The 27,141-nt window shown below is 34.3% G+C and overlaps 4 protein-coding genes and 2 pseudogenes across 4 annotated transcripts; 2 read left to right on the top strand and 4 right to left on the bottom strand.

The window, feature by feature from the left end:
- Positions 1-3,285: 3,285 nt before the first annotated feature.
- Positions 3,286-7,649, bottom strand: LOC132181906 (isoeugenol synthase 1-like). The gene is made up of 5 exons (XM_059595135.2): positions 7,461-7,649; positions 7,232-7,366; positions 4,398-4,629; positions 3,838-4,041; positions 3,286-3,482 (listed from the first exon to the last, which is right to left on the bottom strand). The coding sequence occupies exons 1-5, from the start codon at positions 7,647-7,649 to the stop codon at positions 3,286-3,288; spliced, it is 957 nt and encodes a 318-aa protein (XP_059451118.2).
- Positions 7,650-13,303: 5,654 nt separating this feature from the next.
- On the bottom strand, positions 13,304-13,648 carry LOC148587438 (auxin-responsive protein SAUR23-like; annotated as a pseudogene).
- A 6,503-nt stretch (positions 13,649-20,151) lies between these two features.
- On the bottom strand, positions 20,152-20,452 carry LOC148587437 (auxin-responsive protein SAUR23-like; annotated as a pseudogene).
- Positions 20,453-20,914: 462 nt separating this feature from the next.
- LOC132182007 (auxin-responsive protein SAUR26-like) lies at positions 20,915-22,186 on the top strand. Its single transcript, XM_059595224.2, has 2 exons — positions 20,915-20,964; positions 21,706-22,186. The coding sequence occupies exons 1-2, from the start codon at positions 20,915-20,917 to the stop codon at positions 22,184-22,186; spliced, it is 531 nt and encodes a 176-aa protein (XP_059451207.2).
- Positions 22,187-25,576: 3,390 nt separating this feature from the next.
- LOC132167913 (auxin-responsive protein SAUR21-like) lies at positions 25,577-25,976 on the bottom strand. Its single transcript, XM_059578958.2, has one exon. The coding sequence runs from the start codon at positions 25,909-25,911 to the stop codon at positions 25,606-25,608; it is 306 nt and encodes a 101-aa protein (XP_059434941.2). The 5' UTR covers positions 25,912-25,976; the 3' UTR covers positions 25,577-25,605.
- A 464-nt stretch (positions 25,977-26,440) lies between these two features.
- Positions 26,441-27,065, top strand: LOC132167916 (auxin-responsive protein SAUR23-like). Its single transcript, XM_059578961.2, has 2 exons — positions 26,441-26,484; positions 26,636-27,065. Exon 2 carries the CDS (start codon positions 26,760-26,762, stop codon positions 27,063-27,065), a length of 306 nt encoding a protein of 101 aa, XP_059434944.2. The 5' UTR covers positions 26,441-26,484; positions 26,636-26,759.
- Positions 27,066-27,141: the final 76 nt, after the last annotated feature.

The following is a 27,141-nucleotide window of genomic DNA, read 5'->3' as shown; positions in this document are numbered from 1 at the left end:
CTACGAAATCCCTAGGGTTTACTACTTTTTCAAGGACTTCTAAAGTCTATAAATAGACCTCTTAGCCTCTAGGAATAGTGTGGAGAAAAGAGGCACAAGCTCTGGAAAGGAACTGAAGGCTGAATCAAGAGGAGTTTGGGTTTTTCTTCTCTTCCACCATTTTTATCTTTATTATGTAGTTTATACTTTATTTAGGGCTAGATTGAAGCCCTAGTTATGTTAAATTAATATCTCAATATTGGCGCCTTGTGATGATCATGTTGTGCTATTTAACTTGACTAATACCTGCTTGCATGAATTCCTCATATGTGTATGCCTGATCAACATGTGCATGTGGTATGGACTTGTTAGTTAGATCAATTTGGATGGCCGAGTCCTGGGTTTAACTTAAGTAACAAAAGAATCCACACCGCGATTCTTGGGTTAATCAACATAGGGAACTAGGAGTATGTATCCATGCCCTAGGCCTTGTGTGTTTGTCGATTTCTATAGAACATATGCTTTTCTAAAGAACAACTTAGTATAGACATGCTAAATCCTTTAGGAAAGAAAAGAATTTGAACATGGACCAAGTGGCCAATTCGTTGCTTAGGAAAATCAATAGCTTAAGGCATTAGAGTTTAACCCTTAGGTTGGCAAACATTAAATATGCATAACTTGATCAAAGTATTGGCATATTGATATACTAGTTTAACATAATTAGTGGTGGATATCATAGCCCTGCCTTTACCTTTACCTTTTCATTTATCTTTTTATTTCATTTTTCTCAATATCAAATCTGTGACAATTTGATATTTTTAATTAATTCTAAATAAAATCACAATCCTCGTGGGATCGATCTTGTACTTGCACCATATACTACTCTGTTGACCTTGTGCACTTGCAGGTAAAACGTACAATTATTTACCTATTAATTTATGTATATTTTTGCACAACAGATTAGAATGGAGAAAACTATCCCAAGAACACCGCAGCAGAATGGCGTGGCTGAGTGCATGAACAAGACTCTCAATGAGCGTGCCAGGAGTTTGAGATTGCATGCTGGGTTACCAAAGACTTTTTGGGCTGATACAGTGAGCACTGCTGCATACCTGATAAACAGGGGGCCTTCCGTTCTCCTGAGCCATATACTACCGGAAGAAGTCTGAAGTGGAAAAGAGGTAAATCTTTCACATCTGAAAGTTTTTGGTTGTACTTTGTATGTCCATGTTGAGTCTGATGCTATGAGTAAACTAGATGGTAAATTTAGTAAGTGTTTATTCATTGGATATGGAGATGAGGCCTTCGGTTATCGATTTTGGGATGATCAAAATTGGAAGAGTATTAGAAGTTAGAATGTGACTTTTAATGAGTGTGCTATGTACAAGGATAGGTCAAGGTGCAGAACCTGAAGTTATAGAGCATGAACCGAAGAAGTTTGAGTTTGTTAACTTAGAAAACCTTTCTGAAAGTACAGTGCAGAAAGAGAAACAATTCGTGGAGGTGGAGCTTGATAAAAAGTGTTCACTCACGGATGAATGTGATGACGGGAAATCTTCAAGAGACTCATAGCACCAGAAAGAATCTTATTCTTTAGCAAGAGGCAAAGAGAAACATGATCGAAAAGCAACAAAGAGGTATGGCTTTGAGGATGTGGTTTCTTTTGCTCTGACAGCTAGTAGTGGAGATCCATCATCTGTTCAGGATGGTATGCCGAAAGAGGTGGAGTCACTACGAAGAGATAAAGTTTGGGAATCGGCAGAATTACCCAAGGGAAAGAACGCTAAAGAGTGCAGATGGGTCTACAGGAAGAAAGAGTCATCAGAGAAAGCTGTATGGTCTATAGGATTGGTAGGAAAGCATGGTGTTATGTTTAAACCAGGTCCTATGCTTAAGTTCAAGAGGCGCTTGGACTTGAGAAACACTTGTGGAGTGTGATTGCCCTTAAGGGCTGAGGCGGAGACAACCGGAGAAGACACGTTTTGCGACTTGATGGGATTCAAGTCAAGGTGGAGATTGTTAGACATGTGACTTGAAATCAAGTTTGGAGTGGGCCCCATTGTCTATTATTCCTCTCAGGTGCTGGAGACTCCTTTTATGAGTGGTATTTGGAAATCCTTTTGGAAGTTGGACTCTTGTGTTGACCGACTTGGTTATTGAAGTCCCATGTGGACTTGGTTTCCGTGATATACTTTGAAGAGGAGAAAATCTACTTGTACTAGGATTTTTTAACCAAATTAGTGCTCTTATATAAAGGAGCAGCCTTTGAGTTTTTTGAAGTGTGCCAAAAATGTGAAGCACCAAAAGAGGGGAGAAAAATGTAAGTGCAATTGACACAACGTGGGAGAGAATTTGAGAGGAATCAAAGTGTGTGCAAGGGCAGCAAGGGTGTTTTTCTTCTTGGTGGTTTTTGGGGGAGCCAAAAACAAGTGATTAGAAGAAAAGGTGCTGCAAAGTGAGAGAAGAAAATAGAGATCAGTCGACATCTGTTCCAGCAAAAGAAGAGTTTGTACATCTATCTTTTATATTCTATTTTAGGAATAATCTCTCTTGTGTGATAGTGAGATTTGAGTGTTTTGGGGCATTGGAATCAAAGTGATTTTCTCTCTACTATTTTTGTACATCATTTTTTGATAGTGGATTTCCTCCAGGTCGTCTTCGCCAGTGGATGTAAGCTAGTTAAGCCGAACCACTTAAATCTTTGTGTCGTGTGTGATTGCTTATCTTTGTTATTCCGCATTCTTCTAATTTTTCGCATCTCAAGGGTCTTGGGAAATAGGATTAATTTCCTAACAGTTATAGCACTAACTTGTATGGATGGTGCCACGACAAGAATTTTTTTTTTTTTGTTTTTTATGTACTTGTTTCAAGATTCGGATTTCCTATCAATTTGTTGCTATTTGGATTGCTTAGAAAATCCTTATGGGGCTTACTTGTTCAAACAAGTGGGTGGACAACTCAAGATTTGTTTGGGTAGATGGGCACCATATTAGCTCTTTCACATTTGCTGGGGATGCCCATTTTTTAGCATGGTTTCATATGGGTATGAGAATAAGTAGAACTAATAATGCATGCTTAAAAGAAAAATCTCTGTGTCTCATTGCCACATTGCATTGCGAGGCGATATCACAGATTTAATGGTAGATTTTTTAAAAAAACAAATGGACAAGAGATGTGTAAGAGAATGACACCAAACAATAGGAAATGATAAATTTAATAATTTAATTAATACTTTAACATTGTTCAACATCGAACAACCTCAAGAACTTATTCCTTCTCTCTCTCTTCTTCAAAGCGACTGAAAACTCATCCAAACGCAGCAGCTGCCGGCTTAGGGGGATGAACAAGAAAAATATCAAGAAGTTGATCGACGGTTGTGTATTCGTAATCCGGATATAGCCTTGAAGCCTCCATGTCATCCTCCCTCAATTCAAATACCGTCTGGCCTTTGATAAATACACTGTGAAGGATAGACACCGGTATGTCGTTTGGAGGTGGTATGGCTGCAACAAAGTTCACAAATTAAGTAAGTTTTGATTGATGATCAATAAAGAAAAACAATAATAATTAAGTAAACAAATACAAAGAAAGACATTTTGAAATTGTGAATTTTTTCACGTTTTCAAGTTGTACGTAAGGGGTGCTTTCTAAAAAAGAAAAATACGATTTTAGACATTGAACCACGATTTTACCAAAAGCATTAAATCAAAACTTGATATCACTTTTTTTTTTTTTTCTTTTTTTCACAAACAGCGTGTTTTAAAATCGCTAAACCAAGCAAACACTTAGTAAAAATATATGTTGGATATGCACAATAAACTTCTTTGATAAGAAACTCTTCTAAGTGTAGATTCTTACTCTCAGAAAGCTTTACTATTTCTTCCTCCAAGACATGAATCCTATTGAAACATCGACCAGTCTTCCTCTCCCAAAGTGATATCAGCTCCAGTTGTGACAAGATGTTTTCTGGGGGCCGATAAATAACAATACGGTTGCATGTTCTAGGGTCAGTAGCCACTTTGATTGTGTACGTAGCAATATCCACTTCATAATTTAGCACCGCTAAATATAACAACAAACATTGCAAAAAATAAATAAATAAATTAGTGCATATAAATAAGAACAAAGTTTTCCTCCTAATTAATTGGAATAAATTTCTCCAATCTAGTCAATATTAACCTAACAATTATATTCTTAGAACATGGGATTATCACATGAAATTTTAATAGGATTAACAAATTACATGCATTTTCACAAGCATTTTAAAAATGCATGGCAGAATCACATGTTTAAAAACAAATATACATTTAATAAATTGCATTGAAACAAGTTTGAAAGAAAACTTTGTTCCACGTAACAATGGATTCATGTACATTTTAAAAATGTTTGGAGAAAGTGAAAGATAGCCATTGACATACCCTTTGCTTCACCACTTCCATATACGACAATGTTGTCGTCTGCTTTCTCATGTGGATGGAGCAAGTAATTAACAAAGTATGAAGCACAGCAATTTGCAGAAACAAATGTGTAAGGAATCCCAGCTGCTTCAACGACCCTCCTAATCTTTCTCTTTTTCTCTAGGAATGCTTCGAAAGGGGGTAAAGGGGTTATCCTGTCTTCTTCAGACCCAAATTCTGATGGAAGGAACCTCTTGGGAAGCCATTAAACAAAAATGTTCAAGATTGTGTGTTTATAGAATTAAATTAATTTCCATCTTAATTTAGTCGATTATTTAATATAAATGGTCAATGATAAATTGTGTTAAAAGCTAAGCTCTAAACATGAGAAAAGAAATGCTCGAATACCGTCGTTTTTTTTTTAGAAAAAATATTTAAAATTTTTGCAATGATTGAGGCATAGATATTTTTGCAAATACCGTTAAATTCACGGACAAACGCCTTAATATTTGCATTTTTTTTGTCCTAAAACAAATGTGGGTATTTTGGAAATTTTAACAACCCCTAGTTAAGAGTTAACAAAAATCCTAACGGAATGGTGACATTGAAATCAATTGAAATATGGATACACTTGTTGTAATATTTGTTACAAACATTCATTTTTTAGTCACTTGAAAATATTTTATCATTTGATATTATCTTCATGAGTTTTTATGATAAATAAAAATCATCTTAAACCATTTTGGTTTATAACCGTTTGTATTTATTACTTGGTTATGAGATATAACTTTTATGACCGTTTGTATTTATTACTTGGTTATGAGTTAAATAAAAATTAGTTTTAATTGATTTTTATAGTTTTGAATGTTAGTCTTTAACAACTTTTATTATAGTTTGACCATTTGATTATTAACAAATGTTTTACCGTTTTTTGGTGTTATTTCATTAACCCATTGATTTCCTTACGTTTTATAACCGTTTGGAGTTAATATGTTTTATTGCATTTTATAACAAGTTTTATGCTTGGGAGGTTTTTTAACGTTTTGACCGTTTGTTCATTAGATTTCCTTTATGACATACTTTCCAACACTTGTATATATAGATATACTAATACATTGAAGGTAAGAACATATATGAGAGATAGAAGAAAAAAAAAACACTTCTTTTCTATCTAAGGCTAAGGTCATATAGTGTGTTGCAAAACACTTGTTTTATGGCATAAAGCCATATGCTATATTATTGGTTTTTTTTTCTACAAATAATATTCTGAAGTCCATCACCAACTTTGATAATTGGGTTGTTCTATTACTCTTCGTTATTTGGAAGTGTGTCCTTAACGAAGGTAGACGCTATAGTCTAATCCTGGGAGGTTGCGTGTCAAAGGATCCGATCGCACCGAGTTATACACTCCGGGAAGCACGAATCAACATTTAAGGACAACGTTTTTGCGTGATTCTATAGCACATTGTGAGATCTTTCCATACTCTACTTTTCATCTCTTGTATTTTATTTATTTTATTGTTAATTTTTAGATTGCAATGATTTTATATCAATGAGAATTTGTGCACTATCCAAAATTATTTTCAACAACACTAAATTAAGAGAAACTAAATTTTAGAGGGAACATTGCAAAAGTGGAGATAATTTAGAAGGTTAAGTGCAGTTTTCCCTAAGTTTAATTGTTTAAAGTTAAATACAAAAACAAATAGTAGAATGAGAATTCACACTCATGATCATTACTATTATTTTGATGATAATGATAAATTGTCACTTATTTCAATTAAGCTTAAGTACAAAACTTAGCCTATCAAAACTAGGGTTAGAAGGAAAGTACTTGTGATCACATGTTCTCTCCTGAAACAACTCATCAAACGCTTAGAGAACTGAAATGTAAAGTGCTGAGCAGATAAACAGATATTGCACAATATACAAACATCAATAATCATTAAGAAGCAACCAATATTGGAATATGAAACATAATTCAAAACATAGATATGTTAAATAAAATTGTCTCAAAAATAGCCACAAAATACATCCATGTATAAGAAAAAATTATGTTTCGTAATTAGGGCCGTAAATGAACAAATCCGTTTGACAACCCGTTCATATAAGCTTGACTTGGTTCGTTTAATGAATGAGCCGACCTTAACCACAAAGGTAGGCTCGATTATTAGATAAGCTATATATACTCATATAAACTCAACTCAGTTCGTATAACTTCAGGAAAAAGACTGAAGGCATAATTTGTTGTCTTAAGTCAATTCGAGCTGCACTTGAAACGACAGAAAAAGAATAGAGACAAAATCGGCAGTCCCAAGTGGCAGTTCGAACTACACTTGAAATAGAGTCTTATTCTTACCAGTTTGTTGGTTACAACCAAATTATGTAAGGTGCATATTTTCTATTTCTACTAAATTTAGAAGTTTGTTGCCTTTAAATACATGTTATAGGTAACCTAAGAATGTAGCTTTGTTATATTTTATTAGTTTTTAATAAGGATTACTCAAAGTTTGAGTTTTTCTCCTATTTTCCTCAATTCCTGGATAGAATCCATTTTTTTTAGAAGAGTTGTACTTTGTGTTTTGCTTATCTTTGCAATCCCATCAAGGCCATTACCTTTGTTGATGCAGCTCGTTCGAACGAGCTGGGAACGAGCACTTAGAAGTTAGAACGAGTGTCTCGGTTCTTTAACAAAAATTATACGCTTAAAACTTGTCCAAGTACAATCAATTTCTGCGGTACACCAAATTGTTTTGAGCCACAAATTAGCCAACATAAAATTTAACACAACCAACAACCAACAACCAAAGACATTACAAAAAACAAAATAAACTAATAGATATCAGAGTGGTTACCTTTATATTACCAGCAACTTTGATGGCATCTATGATTTTGAGTTGGTCAAGAACTTGAGGGTATGCCAATGCAGAGATAACTATGTTCACTTCCCGAAGTGCTGATACAATCTTCTCATGCTCCTCTAGTTCTCCCTGCAGTCTCAAATGAACATACAACATATATCTATAGTTTCACTACAACATTTATATATATATATATATAGAGAGAGAGAGAGAGAGAGAGAACCAGGACAAAGGTAGCTCCCATGGACTGCAACTCCTTGTGAAGCTCAACTTTGGAAGAAGTGGTTCGTGGGGTGATGGGACGAGCATACACAAAAGTTGGATGGCCCAACAACAAGCTGGCCTTGGCCAAGTGGTTCCCAATGTAGCCAGTTCCCCCAAATATAATTATCTTGCTCTTCTCATTCTCCATTTCTTCTCCCCTCTTCTCTTCTTTAGATCTTTTTCTATTAATGCTTATTGCCACTCTCCTCTCCCTCTAGATTGTGCTGTATTTATACTATTAATACATGTATCACCACCTATACTCTTTTTTGTTTTTTGTTTTTTTTAATGATATCTTCAGTCATCACAATTATTTGGTTTGAGACTTGAGTGCTATTGGGGTATTATTATGCAACTGCCACGTGAAAAATGAAAAAAATGTTACTACTATTTTCGAAATAAAAGATTTGAAAATTATAATACATGCATTTATAATACATGCATCACCTACTTTTTTTTTTAAAATATCATCACAAACATTTGGTTTGAGTGCTGCTAGGGTACCTTATACTTTATGAGAAATATTTGGGATACCAAATTTTTTACCAATTAAGAGAAATGTAACTGATACTAATAAACGAATTACACATCAGTTTAGTAAGATTTTCTTGGTAAAAAAATTGGTACCCTTAATATTTCTCATAATTTCATTTACAAATTAACTAGCATAACGGTAATAGTCATGTAATAGTTATATTTCATAAAAGATCAATTATTACATAAATTTCTAAAAAATAAAAATAAATAATACTGTAAAAACTGTAATATTTAAGTTCCAATCGAGTAATTGGTTAGTTCAATCCGATTTCATTGACGAACGAATAAGAGTTGAATTGCGGTTCCTCCCGTCTAGGTCCCTTTTGTTCAGCTTCAAATGAGTAGGTGTTATTGTGGTCACGCCCAAATAAAACAGTCACAATTGATTTCCTTGGCCTACCATTTTTGCTCAAATAATAATAATAATAATAATAATAATAATAAGAAGAAGAAGAAGAAGAGTAGAATAGAAAATATCCGGTTCAAGGTTTAACCAATTGAACCGAACAGTTTGGTGCAAATTTCAAAACAATGAATATACGACCTCATAGTACGTTTGTCTTTTGGGACAAAGGATAACCATAGTTTTAACTTTTACCCTTTAGCCTCTTTAATAACTACTTTCAACATGGCCTCATTTTTACATTAATTATTGTACGGACCCTTTGAATTATTGTCCGGTAGGGATTTTTCTTTAACATATTTCTTGCAATTTTCTTTTTTTTTTTTTTAAGCTGGGAAAGGGTAGAAAATCTTTGACTGGCATTTTTTTTTTTTTTTTTATATGACATGGGAAAAAAAAATGAATTTGAACTAATGACCTTTATTTCATAAGGGCATTTTTTTTTTTTTTTTTTTTTTTTCAAATGAGGAAAAGGATTACAAATAAGGGTCTTTCTCATTTTTGATCGGAATGAAAGTAAGAATGAGAGACCAATTAAGAATGCTTCCAAACACGAGGTAGGAAGCAGCCCATCTAACTAAATAATGTGTACAAAAATTGACACACTTCGAAATTTTTACAGCTTTCTAAACAGGAAAAGGAAGCAAATTAAGTATAATATCAGCTACTACATAAGCAAAAATTTCAATCTCTAAACATACTTGGATTCTGGATAGCCAGATAGTGTTAATAGCCCTTTAAGGATAAGATTATCAACCCCCTATAAACTGGCTGCATGAGTTGCCAAAAGCCTCACCTACAACAGCATCATGTGTGAAAATCCTTTTTGTAGCAGCATGGATAATATCACCAGCATGATCACTAATCACCTTAATCTTTAGTTGTTCATCAACGTCCTCTTTAATTGAGATTCCATCCTATTCTCGCTACTCTTTGTTATTGGACAAGGCCACAAAGGGATGTGGTCCTTGCTGCCTTGTTTTTCTGCTTGGGCAGATGAGCTTCTCTCACATTTTTTTGTAATTTTCCGTTCTCTTTGAATATGAGAATGACAGGAAATTTCCATCCGTTTAATTTTGGTGCTTTCCATGTGGCCAAATAGAGGTCACGTGGAAGTTGCCAACACACACCATTAAGAAACCAACTAAATTATTCAACCGGCCTAAATAAGGATGGTCCAATTTGCATAAGGTCAAATTGGATCAAGTATATTCCGCCAAGTATATGTAGTATTGTAAGGAGGGAAGAGATTCTTCCCACTTCTTGATCCTTTGGTTGCTTCGGTTTAAATGAGAACTAGCTTAGAGCCCGTGCTACGCGCCGGGTTTTTTATTTATTTTGTAATTTACTCAAAAATTCTTTAAAAGATTATCAACAACAATTTTTATTTTCTTCTCTTAATTAACTAATTAGCTACTAAAAATGACAAATGTTCATAAGATCCTTTTAAACCATAGTTTTACTCAATACACATCTAATAAATTTAAAAATTCATAAATTTTAGTTCTTATAAACTGAAACATATTAAATATGTGTTCCCATATATGTAGTTTAAAATGAAATATAAAGGAAAAAAAATTCAAAATAAAAACATAGATTAATCAATTATACAAAATGATTGATTAATCATTATATTCCAACAATGAAACCACTTCTCCTCCACTACACAATCCATTATGGTAAACTTTTGTCTTTCAGGAGTTGACCTTTCTCCTCATAAACAATTTTTTTGAGAAACTTTTCTATTACACTAACAAAAATAAAGAAGTGTTCTAAAATATATGAGCATATTGATATTTGATTACAGTTATGTTTACTAATTTTGTAAACAAAAGAATGTTGGTGGTTTAATTTTTCTTTTTAAAAATGAAAGAGATAAAAAACATTGGCAGGAATATTGACATAATCTAATTATACATCGTACCAAAAATAATGATAGGAAATTTTTTCACTATCATTTCCCTTAATTCAACGTGAAATTTACAAAAGAAAACTAATCAATTTGAAAAAATAATATATCAATTAGTATAAAATTTAAGGGAAAAAAATGGAAGAACATAACCAATTTTTTTTTTTTTTAACAGCCATCCTTCACATATATAAAGTAAATGAAACTAATTTTAAGACATACAGGAAAACAAAGACGAAAAAATCTACACAATGAACATTGACATAATCTAAAAAAGCATCCTACACCGTACCAAAAATAATGATAAGAAACTCTTTCACTATCATTTCCTAATTCAATGTGAAATTTACAAAAGAAAAATATTCAATTTGAATAAATAATATATAAATTAGTAGAAAATTTAAGGGATAACAATGGAAGAACATAAATACATTAAATAAAGATAAAATAAAAAACTAAAAACAAAATTTTAATATAATTGAAAGAATTGTCTTTTTCTACTGTATACGTTTCTCGATTCCAATGAAACCTTAAAAACCAATGTCATCCATTAATTAAGCATGTAAACAGATAAAAAAAATTAAATCACTCAATGAACGACAACATATACAAACTAAAAAATTATCAACCAAAAATAACGATAAGAAACTCTCTCTCATTATTGTTTCTTGAGTTCAATGTAAAATTTACCAAAGAAAAGTAATTTTTTGAATAAAAATAATATATAAATTAGGAAAAAAAAATAAGGGACAAAGAAAAATGGAAGAACATAAACACCATAAATAAAGATAAAAAAAAAAAAAAAAAAAAAAAAAAAAAAAAAAAAAGAGGAAAAAAAATGAAAATACTAATTGAAAATAACTATTCTAGATAAAAAATTAAAAAATAAAATAAAATAAAATAAAAATAAAAACTGTTTTATAATTTTTCATTAAGAAACAACGATTGAAAAATTGAAAAGAACTGTTCTAGAAATATATATATATATATATAACCTGTAGTATAATTTTTCATTGAGAAACAACAATGCAAATCTCTCTCTCTCTCTTGTCTTTTTCTGAATTGATTGTGAAATTTACAAAGGAACATTGAGATATAAATTGAAAGTAAGAGAAGAAAAAAAATTAGAAAAAAATATAAGGGACAAAAACAAAACTGGAAGAACATAAGCACCGAAAATAAAGATAAAAAAAAAACGAATAAAATGAAAATACTAATATAATTGAAAATAACTATTCTACTATTCATTGAGAATAGTATAATTTTTCATTGAGAAACAACGATTGAAAAATTGAAAAGAACTATTCTTGCAATAAAATAAAATAAAGAAAAGAAATCATTGAGAAACAACGATTAGAAACTCTCTCTACCTCTCTCTTGTAGTCTTGTCTTTTTCCTGATTTGAGTGTAAAATTGACAGGGGAATATTGAAATATAAATAGAAAGCAAGAGAAGAGAAAAAGAAAAATAAACAGAGAGAGAAAGAGAGAATTTGGAAACCTTTTGTTTTCTTCATTAAGACAATTAAATATATTACAAATAAAACTCATACATTTTAATTGTCTCATATTGAGATATAAACATAAAGCAAGAGAAGATAAAAAGAAAATTAAATAAAGAGAGAAAAATAGAGAATTTGAAAACATTTTGTTTTCTTCATTAAGACAATTCAATGCATTACAAATAAAAAATCAAAAAATCGGTTCAAACATAAATTATGGGAGAGAGAAAGATTTAAGACATTTAAGTGGAGATAGAGGGAGAGAGAGAGACCTACAAATTTATGGGGGAGAGAGTTAAGAGAAAAAAATTAAAAAAAAAGTTCAGGACACGTGTCACAATTCTACGCTCTCTTTGAGCCAAAACTCGGCTTTTATATATGATGATGATGAATATATATAATAATATATCTCACATTGAGATATATAACATAAAGGAAGAGAAGATAAAAAGAAAATTAAATAAAGAGAGAGAAATAGAGAATTTGAAAACCTTTTGTTTTCTTCATTAAGACAATTCAATGCATTACAAATAAAAAATTAAAAAATCGGTTCAAACATAAATTATGGGAGAGGGAGAGAGAGAGAGAGATTTAAGACATTTAAATTGAGACAGAGGGAGAGAGAGAGAGAGAGAGAGAGAGAGAGACCTACGGATTTATGGGAGAGAGAGTTAGAACAAAAAAAAAATGAAGTTAGAAGGACACATGTTGCAATTCTAAGCACTCCCTACGTCAAAACTCGGCTTTTATGGGAGAGTGAGAGTTAGCACAATTAATTAAAAATAAATAAATTTAGATATAAAATTATGGGAGAAAGATTTAAGACATTTAAGTGGAAATAGAGGAAGAGAGAGAGAGAGACAAAATTATGGGAGAGAGAAATAGTTAAGACACTTAAACCATATAATTAGTTTAGAGAGAGAAAAGAAAAGGTTCAAACATAAAATTATATTTTAAAAAAAAACAGCTAAAACATAAATTATGGGAGAGTGAGAGTTAGCATAATTAATTAAAAAAAAAAAAAAGGAATTCAGATATAAAATTATGGGAGAGAGATTTAAGACAATTAAGTGGTGATAGAGGGAGAGAGAGAGAGAGAGAGAGAGAGAGAGAGAGAGAGACAAAAAAACGGTTGAAATACAAATTATGGGAGAGAGTTAGCACAATTAATTAAAAAAACGATTGAAACACAAATTATGGGAGAGTGAGAGTTGGCACAATTAATTGTCTTAAACCATAGAATTAGTTTAAGACATTTAAGTGGAGATAAAGGGAGAGAGAGAGAGACAAAAAACCGTTGAAACACAAATTATGGGAGAGTGAGAGTTAGCACAATTAATTAAATGTCTTAAACCATAGAATTAGTTTAAGACATTTAAGTTGAGATAGAGGGAGAGAGAGAGACGTGGGAGATGGAGTTAGGAGGACACGTGTCGCAATTCTAAGCATTCCCTACGTTAAAACTCGGCTTTTATATATATATATATATGATGACAACAATTCATGTAAGTGAGAAGTGAGATCAATGAAGAGGTCTTTGCTGCAGGGAATTGTGAGACCACCCAATGGATGATCAAATCCAAATTCTTCCTCAGCCTTGCCTGGCAACTGTTGGAATGAAGGATGGTTTAGAAGTGATACTGGAACTATGAATCACTTCATTTCGCTCTCTCCAACATATATAGCAAGGTGGCCTTTTGGAACATCTGTAAATGTGGAAGCTGCTCTCTTTGCAAATGAGTTTGATAGGCAGAGAATGTGCTTAGCATGTCTAATACCAGGCAAGCGAATAGCCATTGCTATCTGCCAAGAAAGATGATGAAGATCATAAATGAAAAGGGAGAAGAAAGTAAGGATTTGATAGCAGTGGATGTGAGGACTTGGTTTGGCAAAGGAATGATATGTGTATATATAGATGATTGATGTGTGAAAGTCTCTAAAATGTGCAAGTTATTAAGAGAGAGTGCAGAATAACTGCGCTCGATCGTAGATCGGTCGCAGTTCCAGGAAGTTATCTACATCCTAGTGCGCTCGAACGCCGATCGAGCGCACATCGAGCGCAGTTCCAGAAAAGAGCCTTTTATACACGTGAACAGTATTTCTTTGTTGTAAATGTGTTGGTGATTTGTTATAACCAGTTGGAGTTAGTTGTTAGTAGTTAGAAGACTTGTTAAACTTATAATCAAATGTATAAATACTGCTTCATGTATCTTGAAACAAATTGAGTTGAATATATCAGAGAATTGATTCACTCTCTGTTTTCCACTTGTTCTTGAGTTTTCTTCCTTTTTCTTGCATTCTTTTTGTTACGAATTGCAGAGTTTGACAAAACAAATTCCAAACCTCAGTAAAACTCCTATCAGTACACAAACTGGAACTCAACAGGCCAACAAAGACTTTCACTGCAGCAAAGCACCCAACAGAAAAGGCTCCTGTCAAACCCTCAACTAACAGTATCTCTGCACAATACACGCTTGTGCCACCCCATAGCTTTGCACTACAAAACAACATGAAAATTCTAAATACGACTCCAAACGACACCTATTTAAATGTCTAGGTGATTCACAAATATTAAGCGGAATAAGATCTGACCTAACAATCAATAATCAACCAAATACAGATATGTAATGAAAATCAAGAACACAGATACTTGGTTACGAAGAGGAAACCATTTAGAGAACTCTCTAAATGTAAAACCTCTCCGGGGCAGCCAAACCCAGGAAATCAATCCACTATAAGAAGAATAGGGAATACAAGAAGAATTACAAAACCTTTGCAATCTACTCTTCCTTGTACACGACAAGCGACCCACTTGACTTCTACCGCAGTAGCCCTTTCCAGAACATCTGGCACAATTCTTCTATAAGATTTCCTTTCCTCGGAACTCCAATTGGCTTCACGTATTTAATCCCTTCTCAAATAAGCTAGAACAATATCTCTCTCTAAGCTCTCTGATTTTGCTCTCCAAAAATACGTACGTATAAATGTAGCAAAATCGTGTTTAAATAGAAAATAACCCTAATAAGTCAGCCAGGTCCGGACCCTGCAAATCTGAGGTCCGGACAGGCCTCATAAAATGAACTTTCGGGAAATGGGGTCCGGACCCTGCTTCTGGTGGTCCGGACCCCTCCTTCAAAAGACAGTTTCTGGAAATGGGGTCCGGACCCTGCTTCTGGCGGTCCGAACCTCTTCATAAAATTGTTTCTGGAAATCAGGTCCGGACCTGGCTTCTGGCTGTCCGACCGGCCCTTCTAAAATCAATTTTTCTGGACACTTTGAGATGCTTCATTTTCACCAACTTTACATGCAAACTGAATGAGCCAAAACATAACCCAACAAACTCCCCCTTTTGGCCATTCGGGGACAAAAACAATTTTTACATGAAAATGACACATCAAATCAACTCCCCCTTTTTTGTCTCAGAAGGACAAAAGGTCTTCATATTTCCTGAAACACTTCACAAAATACATCAAGGCATATGTGGAACAGGAGTATAGAAATAAAACTCATGATAAAAAAAATGACGTAGAATGCAAGATCATGAACACACATCATTAAAAACTCCCCCTCAACATATGATTCAATAAGCAACAAGAAGCAAAAAAAAAACAAAAAAACAAAACATGTTTCTCCCCCTCAAAAGTCAAATGAACACACATGATACACACATCAATGACTCATGTGTTGCACAACGAATATCCCAAACATGCTCCAAATATGCAAAATATATATGAGACTAGAGATGGCAAGAAACTCATATTGCTTAACCCAAGCAAAGAAAAATGTTCCATTCAACCCATGCTTGTGTAGTGTGTGTGTGTGTGTAAGCTATCCAAAGAGAAAAATTTTCAACTTACAAAATGAGGAGAAAGTTTCACCACCATGAGGTTTTGACAAGTATATCGAATCAAAAGTCAAACCTTATCATACTAGGGCCTAGCCACTCTCATCATTTACATTTCTCTTTGTAATACATTTTGCACAAGTTCGACACAGTGAAATAAATTCCTTTTGGAATATGATCTTTTGATTTTATTTGTTTCACTATCTTGTTTATTTTTCTCTTTGAGAAAGTGTCCTTAAACTTTTGGTGCTTATCACAAAAGAGAAAGCAGGAATTTTTAAGCCCTAGGTTCAACTGGCATATGGTCAATTTGAAAAATATGACTAGTCAAAAACCTCATATGGTTACCTAACAGACCTCACAAATAAAGTGAAACAAAACCTCAATTTAAGCTTAAATGTGCACAAAAGATAAAGCATAGGCAAAATGTACCACATAAGCTCAAGCTTTAGGTAACCACAAACACAAGTCCATTAACACAAATTTTCATCTCATGCATATTAAGAACATTCCAAGGCGCAAGGAATTAAATCCATAAAAAGCAACATGAGAAATTAATGGACTATCTAGGTGCATAAGACAAAAGAAATAAAAGAAAAACAATCAAAGTAACATATTTTTGTTTTTTTGAAATTTTTCACAAAAGAAATGTACATGAACGAAAACAAATGCAAAACAAACAAAAATACAATGCATAAAGAAAAAAAAACAACATGCTTGAGTTGAGATTACAACAGGCAATACATGAATGTCCTTTAGCATTAAACTTTCATCACATCTTATAGGTCCTACTACAAAATAATGATTAAGTTTAATAACTACTTCTAGGTCTTCACAAGACATTACACATTCATGAACACTTGATTAGCAAGTAGACAAAAATCTTGGTGGTCCGCACACAACATCTTATCTATAAGCCTTTCAAAGATCATAACAAATGAATTTCTTGAAAAGTCCTTTATGAATATGCCTTATAACAAGAATCTCCACACAAACATGTATACACTCTTCACACAAAAAGTGTAACAAAAAAAAATTGCAATGCATAAACTAGAAAGCGAAAAACAAAAAAAAATGCAAAGTAAAGAAAAACAACATGCTCTAGGATTTTAAAAAATAAGCAAAACAACAATTCCTAGATATGTTATTTACTCACCTAAATTTAGGTGAGATCACTACCATTCCCCCTCAATGGGTGAATGGTATCGACCTTCCTAACCCAAACCTTCTTAACCCTAGGTACAGATTTGTGACTCTTGTTAAACTCATCTAACCTAGATAACACTCATTTCATCATTATGCATAGCCCCTCAAAACCTTTCCTAGAATATGAATTCTCACTCTTATGCTCACGAGGTCTCAACTTAAAACAGTTAGGTCGAATATGACCAACTTTGCCACTATGATGGCAGGTATGGACAAATTTCGGAGAAGCTTGTCTCATATGAGGAGGGATATACATATACTTAGATCTAGACAAACATGACTCTACACCACCTTTTTCTTTCTTAGGAGCAACCTTTTTATTCCAAGGTCTTTGCGATTTCAACTTAGAACAATTTGGTCTAATATGACCAATAATCCCACAATGGTGGCATGTAGGAATGAACCTTTGAGAAGGTTGGTTCCTTGCAAGGTAAACAAAGTTGGAGTTGCTTCTAGGTAAAAAGTGCTCAACACGAGAGTACTTACCTTTCTTACCCTTCTTACCTCTTGAGGTCGCAGTAGTTGTTTTCTTCTTTTTCTTTAAGACTTCTTTTCCTCTTCTTCTTGAAGAGTGAACAGCAACTAGCTTATCTTTATCCAATGGCTCTTCCAAGTTTTCTGTTTCAACAAAAGCTTTCTTGGAAGAAGAAGCAAGGTTAGAAGAATGAGCAATAATCTTGTCAAAATCAATCCCAGGTTTATCACAAGTAGATTTTTGGGTATGCAAAATTTTGTCAAGATTATCTTTAGAGAATTTTTCCAATAGAGTTTTGGACTCCTTTAATTCATTCTCTAATGACTCAACTTTATTAGCAAGATCATGATTTTCAGATTTCAATGTTTTACACAAATCAAGAGAATCACTCAATTCACCAATTAGCTCATCTTTATCATGTTCAGCCTCTCTGAGTTTCTTTAGATTCTTGGAATTAATAACTTGTAACTCAGAGAATTTCACAAACAACAAATTATAAGTCTCCTGAAGATCAATTTCATTATCAGAATCATAATCAGAATAATACTGTTTATCAGAAGACATAATAGTTTCAAAACAATCAAGAGTTTGGGACATCTAGAAAGTATATAGGATCACACTCAGGAATTTAATCCTTTGACAGAGTGAACCCGCTCTGATACCAATTGAAAATTCTAAATACAACTCCAAACGACACCTATTTAAATGTCTAGGTGATTCACAAATATTAAGCGGAATAAGATCTGACATAACAATCAATAATCAACCAAATACAGATATGTAATGAAAATCAAGAACACAGATATTTGGTTACGAAGAGGAAACCATTTAGAGAACTCTCTAAATGTAAAACCTCTCCGGGGCAGCCAAACCCAGGAAATCAATCCACTATATGAAGAATAGGGAATACAAGAAGAATTACAAAACCTTTGCAATCTACTCTTCCTTGTACACGACAAGCGACCCACTTGACTTCTACCGCAGTAGCCCTTTCCAGAACATCTGGCACAATTCTTCTATAAGATTTCCTTTCCTCGGAACTCCAATTGGCTTCACGTATTTAATCCCTTCTCAAATAAGCTAGAACAATATCTCTCTCTAAGCTCTCTGATTTTGCTCTCCAAAAATACGTACGTATAAATGTAGCAAAATCGTGTTTAAATAGAAAATAACCCTAATAAGTCAGCCAGGTCCGGACCCTGCAAATCTGAGGTCCGGACAGGCCTCATAAAATGAACTTTCGGGAAATGGAGTCCGGACCCTGCTTCTGGTGGTCCGGACCCCTCCTTCAAAAGACAGTTTCTGGAAATGGGGTCCGGACCCTGCTTCTGGTGGTCCGGACCCCTCCTTCAAAAGACAGTTTCTAGAAATGGGGTCCGGACCCTGCTTCTGGCGGTCCGAACCTCTTCATAAAATTGTTTCTGGAAATTTGGTCCGGACCTGGCTTCTGGCTGTCCGACCGGCCCTTCTAAAATCAATTTTTCTGGACACTTTGAGATGCTTCATTTTCACCAACTTTACATGCAAACCGAATGAGCCAAAACATAACCCAACACAACAGAACCAGCAATACTTCTTTATTCTGAAGCTCACAACCTTCATCTGCTGCAGAAACATAGCAGAGGAAGAGAAACCAAACCAGAAAAATTCCAACTACTCGAGAAAAGCAAAAAATTCATCTGCCTCCAAACAAACTATCCTACTGGCCCTAGCTGCAACATAATTCTTCATTTTCTCTGCTTCTCAGAAATCTACCATTAGACATGATCCGCATTCTAACATCCCAACTAATTTTCTGAATAAGTTTCTCCTCAGCTTGTATATGATTCCCATGCCTAATGTTATTTCTCTCCTTCCCTAAATTGTAAACAGAAGCACTCAAGCATTATCTGAACAAAACAGCTTTCAACCCTTCACCTTTCCATTCTTTGACTCCTCTCTCTATAATAACTTCCCATTCATTTGAAGGATCATCAATCAAACACTTCCTTCAATTTTCCAACCAAACTCTTTTGCAGAAACTACACTCAAAAAATAAATGACTTCTGTCTTCAATACACCTTCTGCAAGAGCACACTTGAAGAATAAGGAATTTCATTGAAAGGAAGGCTACCTCATTGTGCAACCCAAATAAATTTATTTTCACAACCCTATGCAAAATCTCTTGCACGTACATGTTTCTTGCTCATACCATAGATTCTGAATTAACATATTAACAGATGTTATAATTGGATGTGGTATCAAAGAGATTTAATCTTCATAACTTTAGACAGTACTGTTTTTCAATCAATTAATTAATAAATATTTTGAGATCTACAAGTACTGCGTACAAAAAACAAGGATCCAAAAGAAAATTTATGGAAAGATATAAGTGAACAAGTTAAAATTTTGAAAAGGTCTTAACTTTGTGTTTGGTTTTCCATTAAAAACTATACTTTTTCTAGTTGATTTCATTCAAATTTTCGAGAAGGTTGCTCATTCTTTTCAAGAAGACAAGATTGGAGCAGATAGTAGACAAACCACAAAAATCAATGGCTACATTAGATAGACTATCATCCATAGAAAAACATGTCAAATCAAACAAAATCAAAGGGGTTTGAAATATCACTGAATCTAAAGATCAACAATTTAAACCGAGGAGAATGTGAGAAGAGTGAAAGAGCAATCATTCGATTAGAAAAACTTAGGGTAGGTAGTCAATCCCCATCTCTTCTTCTGCTAAAAAAAATGAAGAATATACATGGATTTACAAAATTGTCACTGCTTGTTTATGTATTACAACAATTCGTGTAAGTGAGAAGTGAGATCAATGAAGAGGTCTTCACTGCAGGGAATTGTGAGACCACCCAATGGATGATCAAATCCAAATTCTTCCTCAGCCTTGCAACTGTTGGAATGAAGGATGGTTTAGAAGTGATACTGGAACTATGAATCGCTTCTTTTCGCTCTCTCCAACATATATAGCAAGGTGACCTTTTGGAACATCCATAAATGTGGAAGCTGCTCTCTTTGCAAATGAGTTTGATCGGCGGAGAATGTGCTTAGCATGTATAATACCGGGCAAGCGAATAGCCATTGCTATGTGCCAAGAGAGATGGTGAAGATCACAAATGAAATATATGGGAGAAAAAAAAAAAAAAAAAAGGATTTGATAGCAGAGGATGTGAGGACTTGGTCTGACTAAGGAAAGATATGTGTATATATAGATGATTGGTGTATGAAGCATAACGATGAGATTTTTTTTGAACGATATTAGCATTTGAAGGATCACATGGACCTGCCTTCCATCTCAACAACATGGTAGTCATAAAGGCTTTATATTTGTTGGAACAAGTTTGGACAAGCCTTTCTTGGAGAACAACCTACAAGGGCGCCAGCATATATGCACTTCTAGTGTAAGAGGTGAGCCAGTCGTACAGATTTTCTCCAATCCTCTTATCTTTGAGTTCAACTGGGGCCCTTTGTAGGTAGTTCTCCCAGAAAAGCATGCCCAAAATGGCTTCCAACTTTTAATGTCTGGATCACTAACAAGTCCTTGATGATGAGTTGGAAGACAGCTCCATGTGAACCTTCAAATGCTTATGTTTCACTGACCAAATAGGCTTCTATGATTGATCATTGTGGGTTAACTGGTACTGGTCCACCAATAGAAACTGCTGCACTGACCAAATAGAATGAAAAAACTTTCTTCAGCAGATACATAGCTCACTGAATTCTCTTCTTCGGTTAAGTTGCATGAGATGTTGGAGTCATCTACAGCATAAAAGGCTAGGGTGGTTAGGTTTTCCTATTCAGTCATCCTTTCAGATTTAGGGCCTACATATTTCCAGTCCAATTCTTCTGCTGTTTGTATTAAGCAACATCTTCACATGAAGTGATAAATTGTTTGTGTAATTTGAGATATACCTGATCTACATATATGTCCCTGCTAGTTTATATTTGCTCCAACATCTCTGTAGTTTGTTCTGTTATGTGACAGGCTGTGATTGATGAATACCAACATATAGATTAGAGCATGAAAATTAATGAAACTTAGAGAGAGGCAAAAGCATATGATCCATCTTGAAAAATGTCCTTTGATGGTACCCAATGTTAGATATATCTCTCTTTAAAACTTACTCCAATTGAGAATGCTGGCCACATAACATTAGAACTTCACAGGAGGATGCTCCTAGCCACATCTCTTAACTTCAAGTGGGGTCCCATGTTGGTTACCCTCCCAGACATAGTTGGACATAAGGTCTTCCTTGAAGTTCTATTCCAACCAGCACCAAGTTCTTGATGATGAGTTGGAAGACAAAAGCATGTGATCCTTCAAATGCCTGTCTTTCACCAATACCCCACAATACTCATACTCACATTTCAGAGATTTTCCCATCCCTCCTTTCATCTATATATAGACAAACATGTTATTCCAACAACCAAATCAAATCCACTTATCTCCACAAGTAAACATTTATCCACCTATTTCTCCAAATCCCTTTTTGAAGGTCAAGCTTTTACAGAAATGGCTATTCGAGTTCCTGCAACTATGCATGTTAAGCAGCTTCTCCGCTGGTCTTTTCTACGCGGCAAAGAAGCAGCTCTCTCAAATAAAATTGTTCCGAAAGGTTGCTTTGCAGTCTATGTTGGTGAGGACCAGAAGAAGCGATTCATTCTACCTATATCATACCTAAATGAGCCTTCATTTCAGAAATTGTTAAATGAGGCCACGGAAGAATTTGGGTTTGATCATCCAATGGGTGGTCTAACAATTCCTTGCATAGAAGACGTCCTTATTGATGTCATGTCTCGCTTAAACAGATTGTGATACATGGCACCGAGATCAATCTGCAAAACAGATTTGTAAACTCAAGCACTTCATCTCTTTCTGGAGAAGGATAGAGTGGGAAAATGTGCACTCGGTTCAGAAAGTTGCTATGCAGAAGGTAGAGCAGTATCTGAAGAACATATCCATTTGCCTTGGACTGTTCAAGCCAAGCAGATTTTCCAGCAGATGTGGAGGGCTCAAGAGGCCACATATGTAAAGGCAATGTGGAGAAGCTCAGCGGAGGTGCTTCATGGTTCCAAGAAAGATGATAGAAAAATTCTTCCTACGTGTGGTTCTCACAAAATTGCCTTTAAGCCTTCAGTGATCTACTTGTAATCTGGGTAGCTCAATAGAAAAAAGAAAGACATGATGATTAGTGTTGAGAACACCATTGACCCAAAAATCCATCTTTTCAATTTTGAATTAAGAGCATTGAGTTCTTTCACAAATCATTGTAAAATTATTTTTCTTTTATAACAAAATTTGGGAATCAAAGCTTTCCATGCAAGTATTTTGCATAGAAGTTCTTTTTTATGTATTGGTTAATCCCTTTGCTCCTTTGTCTCACATTGTGACCACGATAGTTGTTAGAATATTAATTAAATAATTAAATTAATTATTTTTATATTAACGTAAACGTTTGGAATAACTATAATTTAAAAATTAATATTAGGATTGAGAATGTAATTTCCAATATAAAACGCTAACAATTCGATCTAGGCTTACTTTTTTCAAAAACCACATGGTTATATATAATTGAATATAACAGCTTTGTGTCTATTAATGTGTTTTGATTGTGTCATTTGTTTTTTTTCTTTTTGAAAAAGTTTTATGACGCAACATAAAGGTGAAAATTGTTTTTTTTTTTTTATCAATACTTTGTGTTTCAGTTCTTCGTTAATATTTTTGTTTTGAGAAGAGAAAAAAAGATAGAAGTAAAATTTTTTAACAAATGGAGCCATTAATTCTTATCGTCGTCTTCTTCTTTTACTAATTGAATTCTAATTTTGCCTATTCACAAATACTAATTAACTAAGAGGAACCAACATTAATTTTCTAAAGTATTTGATCCCTTAATTAATGTGTTTTCACTTTCTAATGTTTCAATCTAGTTAAAAGAAGGATCACATGGAGCTGGCTTCCAACTCCATAACATAAGCATTTAATATGTTCGCTGGAAAAAGTTTTGGGCAAGCTTTTCTGGTGAGCAATCAACCTTCAAGGACCCCATTTGAATCAAAGATATGTGGATTTGTTAAAGCACAAGTCATATTGAAGTCAGACACCACATGTGATAATATTGAAGATCAAGATAAAGATGAAACTCTCGAGAGAAGATAAGAGTTAGAATCAAAGACTTAGTTATTGTGATAAGATTGTATTTATCTTGTAGATAACTCATCTGTAGAGAATAATTTAAATCTCTTTAATTCTGTACATGAGTTTGTATATAACTCAACTTCCTTTGATTCTATAAATATGAATGCAGATATCTCAACCAATTACGGTGAGAAAATAATCATCAGAGATATTCTTTAATCTTGTTAGGATTGCAGAGAACTCTCAACGACTGGCTGACCGCTTGCAATGGAGGACAGGTTTAGACATGTAGGCATATCAGCCTATTATTAATTTCTTGGTCAGAATTTACTACTGGGGTCCATATTATTCTACTACATGATAAACCTTTTGGATAAATCAATGATTATATTTATGGATGCTAGAATTAATTGGAACATCTTACCGTTTTGTGATCATTTTCCATTCACAGCAGGAATGAGAAATTTTAAGGAAGGAAAAGCCGTCTCATGTCCCTTGGAGTCGCCTCAACTTGTAGTTTGATGATAAGGTACAGCTCAAGTATTTGGGGTTTATCCGAACATTAGTGTAATATTTGGAATAAATAAAAGATAGAAGAAAATATAAATAATAGGCAAGAAAAATGAAAAATTGAGAAAACTTATTAAAAATTTAGGAAAATTTAGCATTCTCATTTGAAAGAGGAAGATCTCATGTGAACAAGGTGGAGTTCGTTCAAACGAGACAATATCTCATTCGAACGAGCTTGCCACATCAACAAAGTTGAGTGGCAGCACTACTACGTACATTAGCATACTACTTTGAGAAATGTTAAAATTCATTCTCCTAACTATCTATCCCCTATCTCTATATATTTTTTTAAAAAAATTTACTATTGAATATGTAGAACCCACATCTAGCATTTCTCTACTGCTATTAGTGTCATGTCACGCCATGTGTCAATCCAATTGCCACATCAACCACGTCAGTAGATAAAGTCAACATGCCACTTCATTTGTCATGCTAGCATCAAATGGTGTCCAACGCCACATGTCATATCAGAATGGGCCTGCCCAACGTAGGTGGCTCGTGCGGCCACCCCTCACCTCTAGAGTATAGCCCACAAGCAAACCCTAGCAATGATGGGTGGCTTACACCACTTTCACCCAAGGTTTTTTTTTTTTTTTTTTTAGTATTTAATAATATAGAGAATTATTATTTCAATATGATGCGGCCAAAAAATGCTGACGTGATTTAATATGCATCACTTACTTGGACGGAAAACACAGGGAAGGACCAATTTGAAATCCACAATGAATTTAAACAATCAAATTCAAATTTTTAAACACTCAGAGAGTGATCGCAAAATGTACGTTTACTCATTAATTTATTGTACATTTACCATTAAAATTTTGTTTTGAACCTCCCCCCAAAAAGTTTTTGTTTTAGTTTTGCCCCCGCTGATGTTTTGGTTCACCCTCTGAGAATAAGGATGAATGTAGGATCATACACACCTAGTACAACTTAGCTTAACTTCATAGGCTGAGATGTGTAATTAACAATGTATACTTACTTTAGATGCACTTAGCTTGTGTAAATTATGGTTTAATTTCATAATAAATATGACTTAAAGTCCAACTATTGTCTTGCATACTTAAAGAAAGTAAAAGGAATTTTCCAATTCTTCAAGATCATTCAATAAAGGCAACGGCAACCTAATGAAGATAGGTTCAATAGAAAACCACATATTTATCTTACTATTCTGACTTGACAATAGCATTCCACCTTTCGATCAAATCTTTGTTAGTGGTGAAATAGAAGTGTAGTTTCTAACATTTCCTTTTTCCACGTTGTGAACGCAAAGTGAGGTGGTCCCCTTTCTCACATTATGGGCGAAAAAATAAAAATAAACACCATCTCTTAATAGGTAACAATCCCCATCTCTTTAATGTTTTATATGAACATAATGCCTCTTAATGTTTTAAAGATAGAAACAAATTGTGAAACTACAATAAATCTGGTTGTAAAATTTTTAATGGGTCACAATTCCCATCTCTTCTGCCAAAAAGAAAGAGAGAATATACATGGATTTACAAAAATTGGCACTGCTTGTTTATGTATTACAACAACTCTTGTAGTCGAGAAGTGAGATCAGTGAAGATGTCTTCGCTGCAGGGGATTGTGAGGCCCCCCATTGGATGATCAAATCCAAATTTTTCCTCAGCCTTGCCTAGCAATTGTTGGAATGAAGAGTGGTTCAGAAATGATACTGGAACAACGAACCGCTTCTTTTGGCCCTCTCCAACATATATAGCAAGGTGGCCTTTTGGAACATCAATAAATGCTGAAGCTGCTTTCTTTGCAAATGAGTTTGATCGGCGGAGAATGTTCTTAGCATTTGTAATACCAGGCAAACGAATGGCCATTGCTATCTATGTATGTTGTTTCTGGGAAAGATAGTGAAGATAAGAAAATAAAAGGGAGGAGAGAAAGTAAGGATTTGAAGACTTGTGTTTGGGTATGGAATGATGTGTTATGTGCATGTATATATAGATATGACTAGCTTGTGAAAGTCTCTGCAATGCGGAGTAGGACATAAGCATTTGAGGATCACATGGACTTGTCTTCCATCTCAACAACATGGTAGTGATTGAGGCTTTATATTTCTTGCAGAACAACCTACAAGGGACCCAGTTGAAATCAAAGACATATGGATTGGATAAATCTCTGTACGATTGGCTGACAATACACTAGAAGATGATTACTGAAGATATATGTAGAAAGTGTTTTACAATCCCGATATGTCTTTCATTTCAACTGGGGCCCTTGTGGGTTGTTCACCCAGAAAAGATTGAGCAAAATGTGCTCCAACAGATATATCTCAACCACTGCCAAGTTCTTGGCAATGAGTTGGAGGACAGCTCCATGTGATCCTTCAAATATCCTGCCACCCGCATGCCTCAGCACCACTCACTCCACATTTTACAGACTTCAAATGCTTATCTCCACATGCCAGACGTTGAGAAGTTGCTCCAATCCACTTACATATATCTTTGATTTCAACTGGGGCCCTTTATTGGCTTTTCTCCTGGAAAAGAATACCTAAAATGTCATCCAGCAAGACAAGTCCATGTGATCCTTCAAATGCTTATACATATATATATATATACATACACATATCATTGCATAGCCAAACCAAGTCCTCTGCTCTCAAATCCTTTACTTTCTTCACCTTTTCATCTGTGATCTTCACCATCTTTCTGGGCAGATAGCAATGGCCATTCGCTTGCCTGGTGTTAAAGATGCTAAGAACATTCTCTGCCGATCAAACTCATTTGCAAAGAAAGCAGCTTCAGCTTTTATTGATGTTCCAAAAGGCCACGTTGCTATATATGTTGGAGAGAGCCAAAAGAAGCGGTTCGTAGTTCCAGTATCATTTCTGAACCACTCTTCATTTCAAGAACTACTAGGCAAAGCTGAGGAAGAATTTGGATTTGATCATCCAATGGGTGGTCTCACAATCCCCTGCAGTGAAAACATCTTCATTCATCTCACTTCTAGCTTACATGGGTTGTTGTAATATGCAGCACTAAAACAAACAAACGATCTAGCAGTGCCAATTTTTGTAAATTCATGTATATTCTTTCTTTCTTTTT

The sequence above is a fragment of the Corylus avellana genome, chromosome 2 (assembly GCF_965113065.1).
Source record: "Corylus avellana chromosome 2, dhCorAvel1.hap1.2, whole genome shotgun sequence".
NCBI classification, from domain to species: domain Eukaryota; kingdom Viridiplantae; phylum Streptophyta; class Magnoliopsida; order Fagales; family Betulaceae; genus Corylus; species Corylus avellana.
The sequence above is the reverse complement of the archived record's forward strand: the minus strand, read 5'-3'. Positions and strand labels throughout refer to the sequence as shown.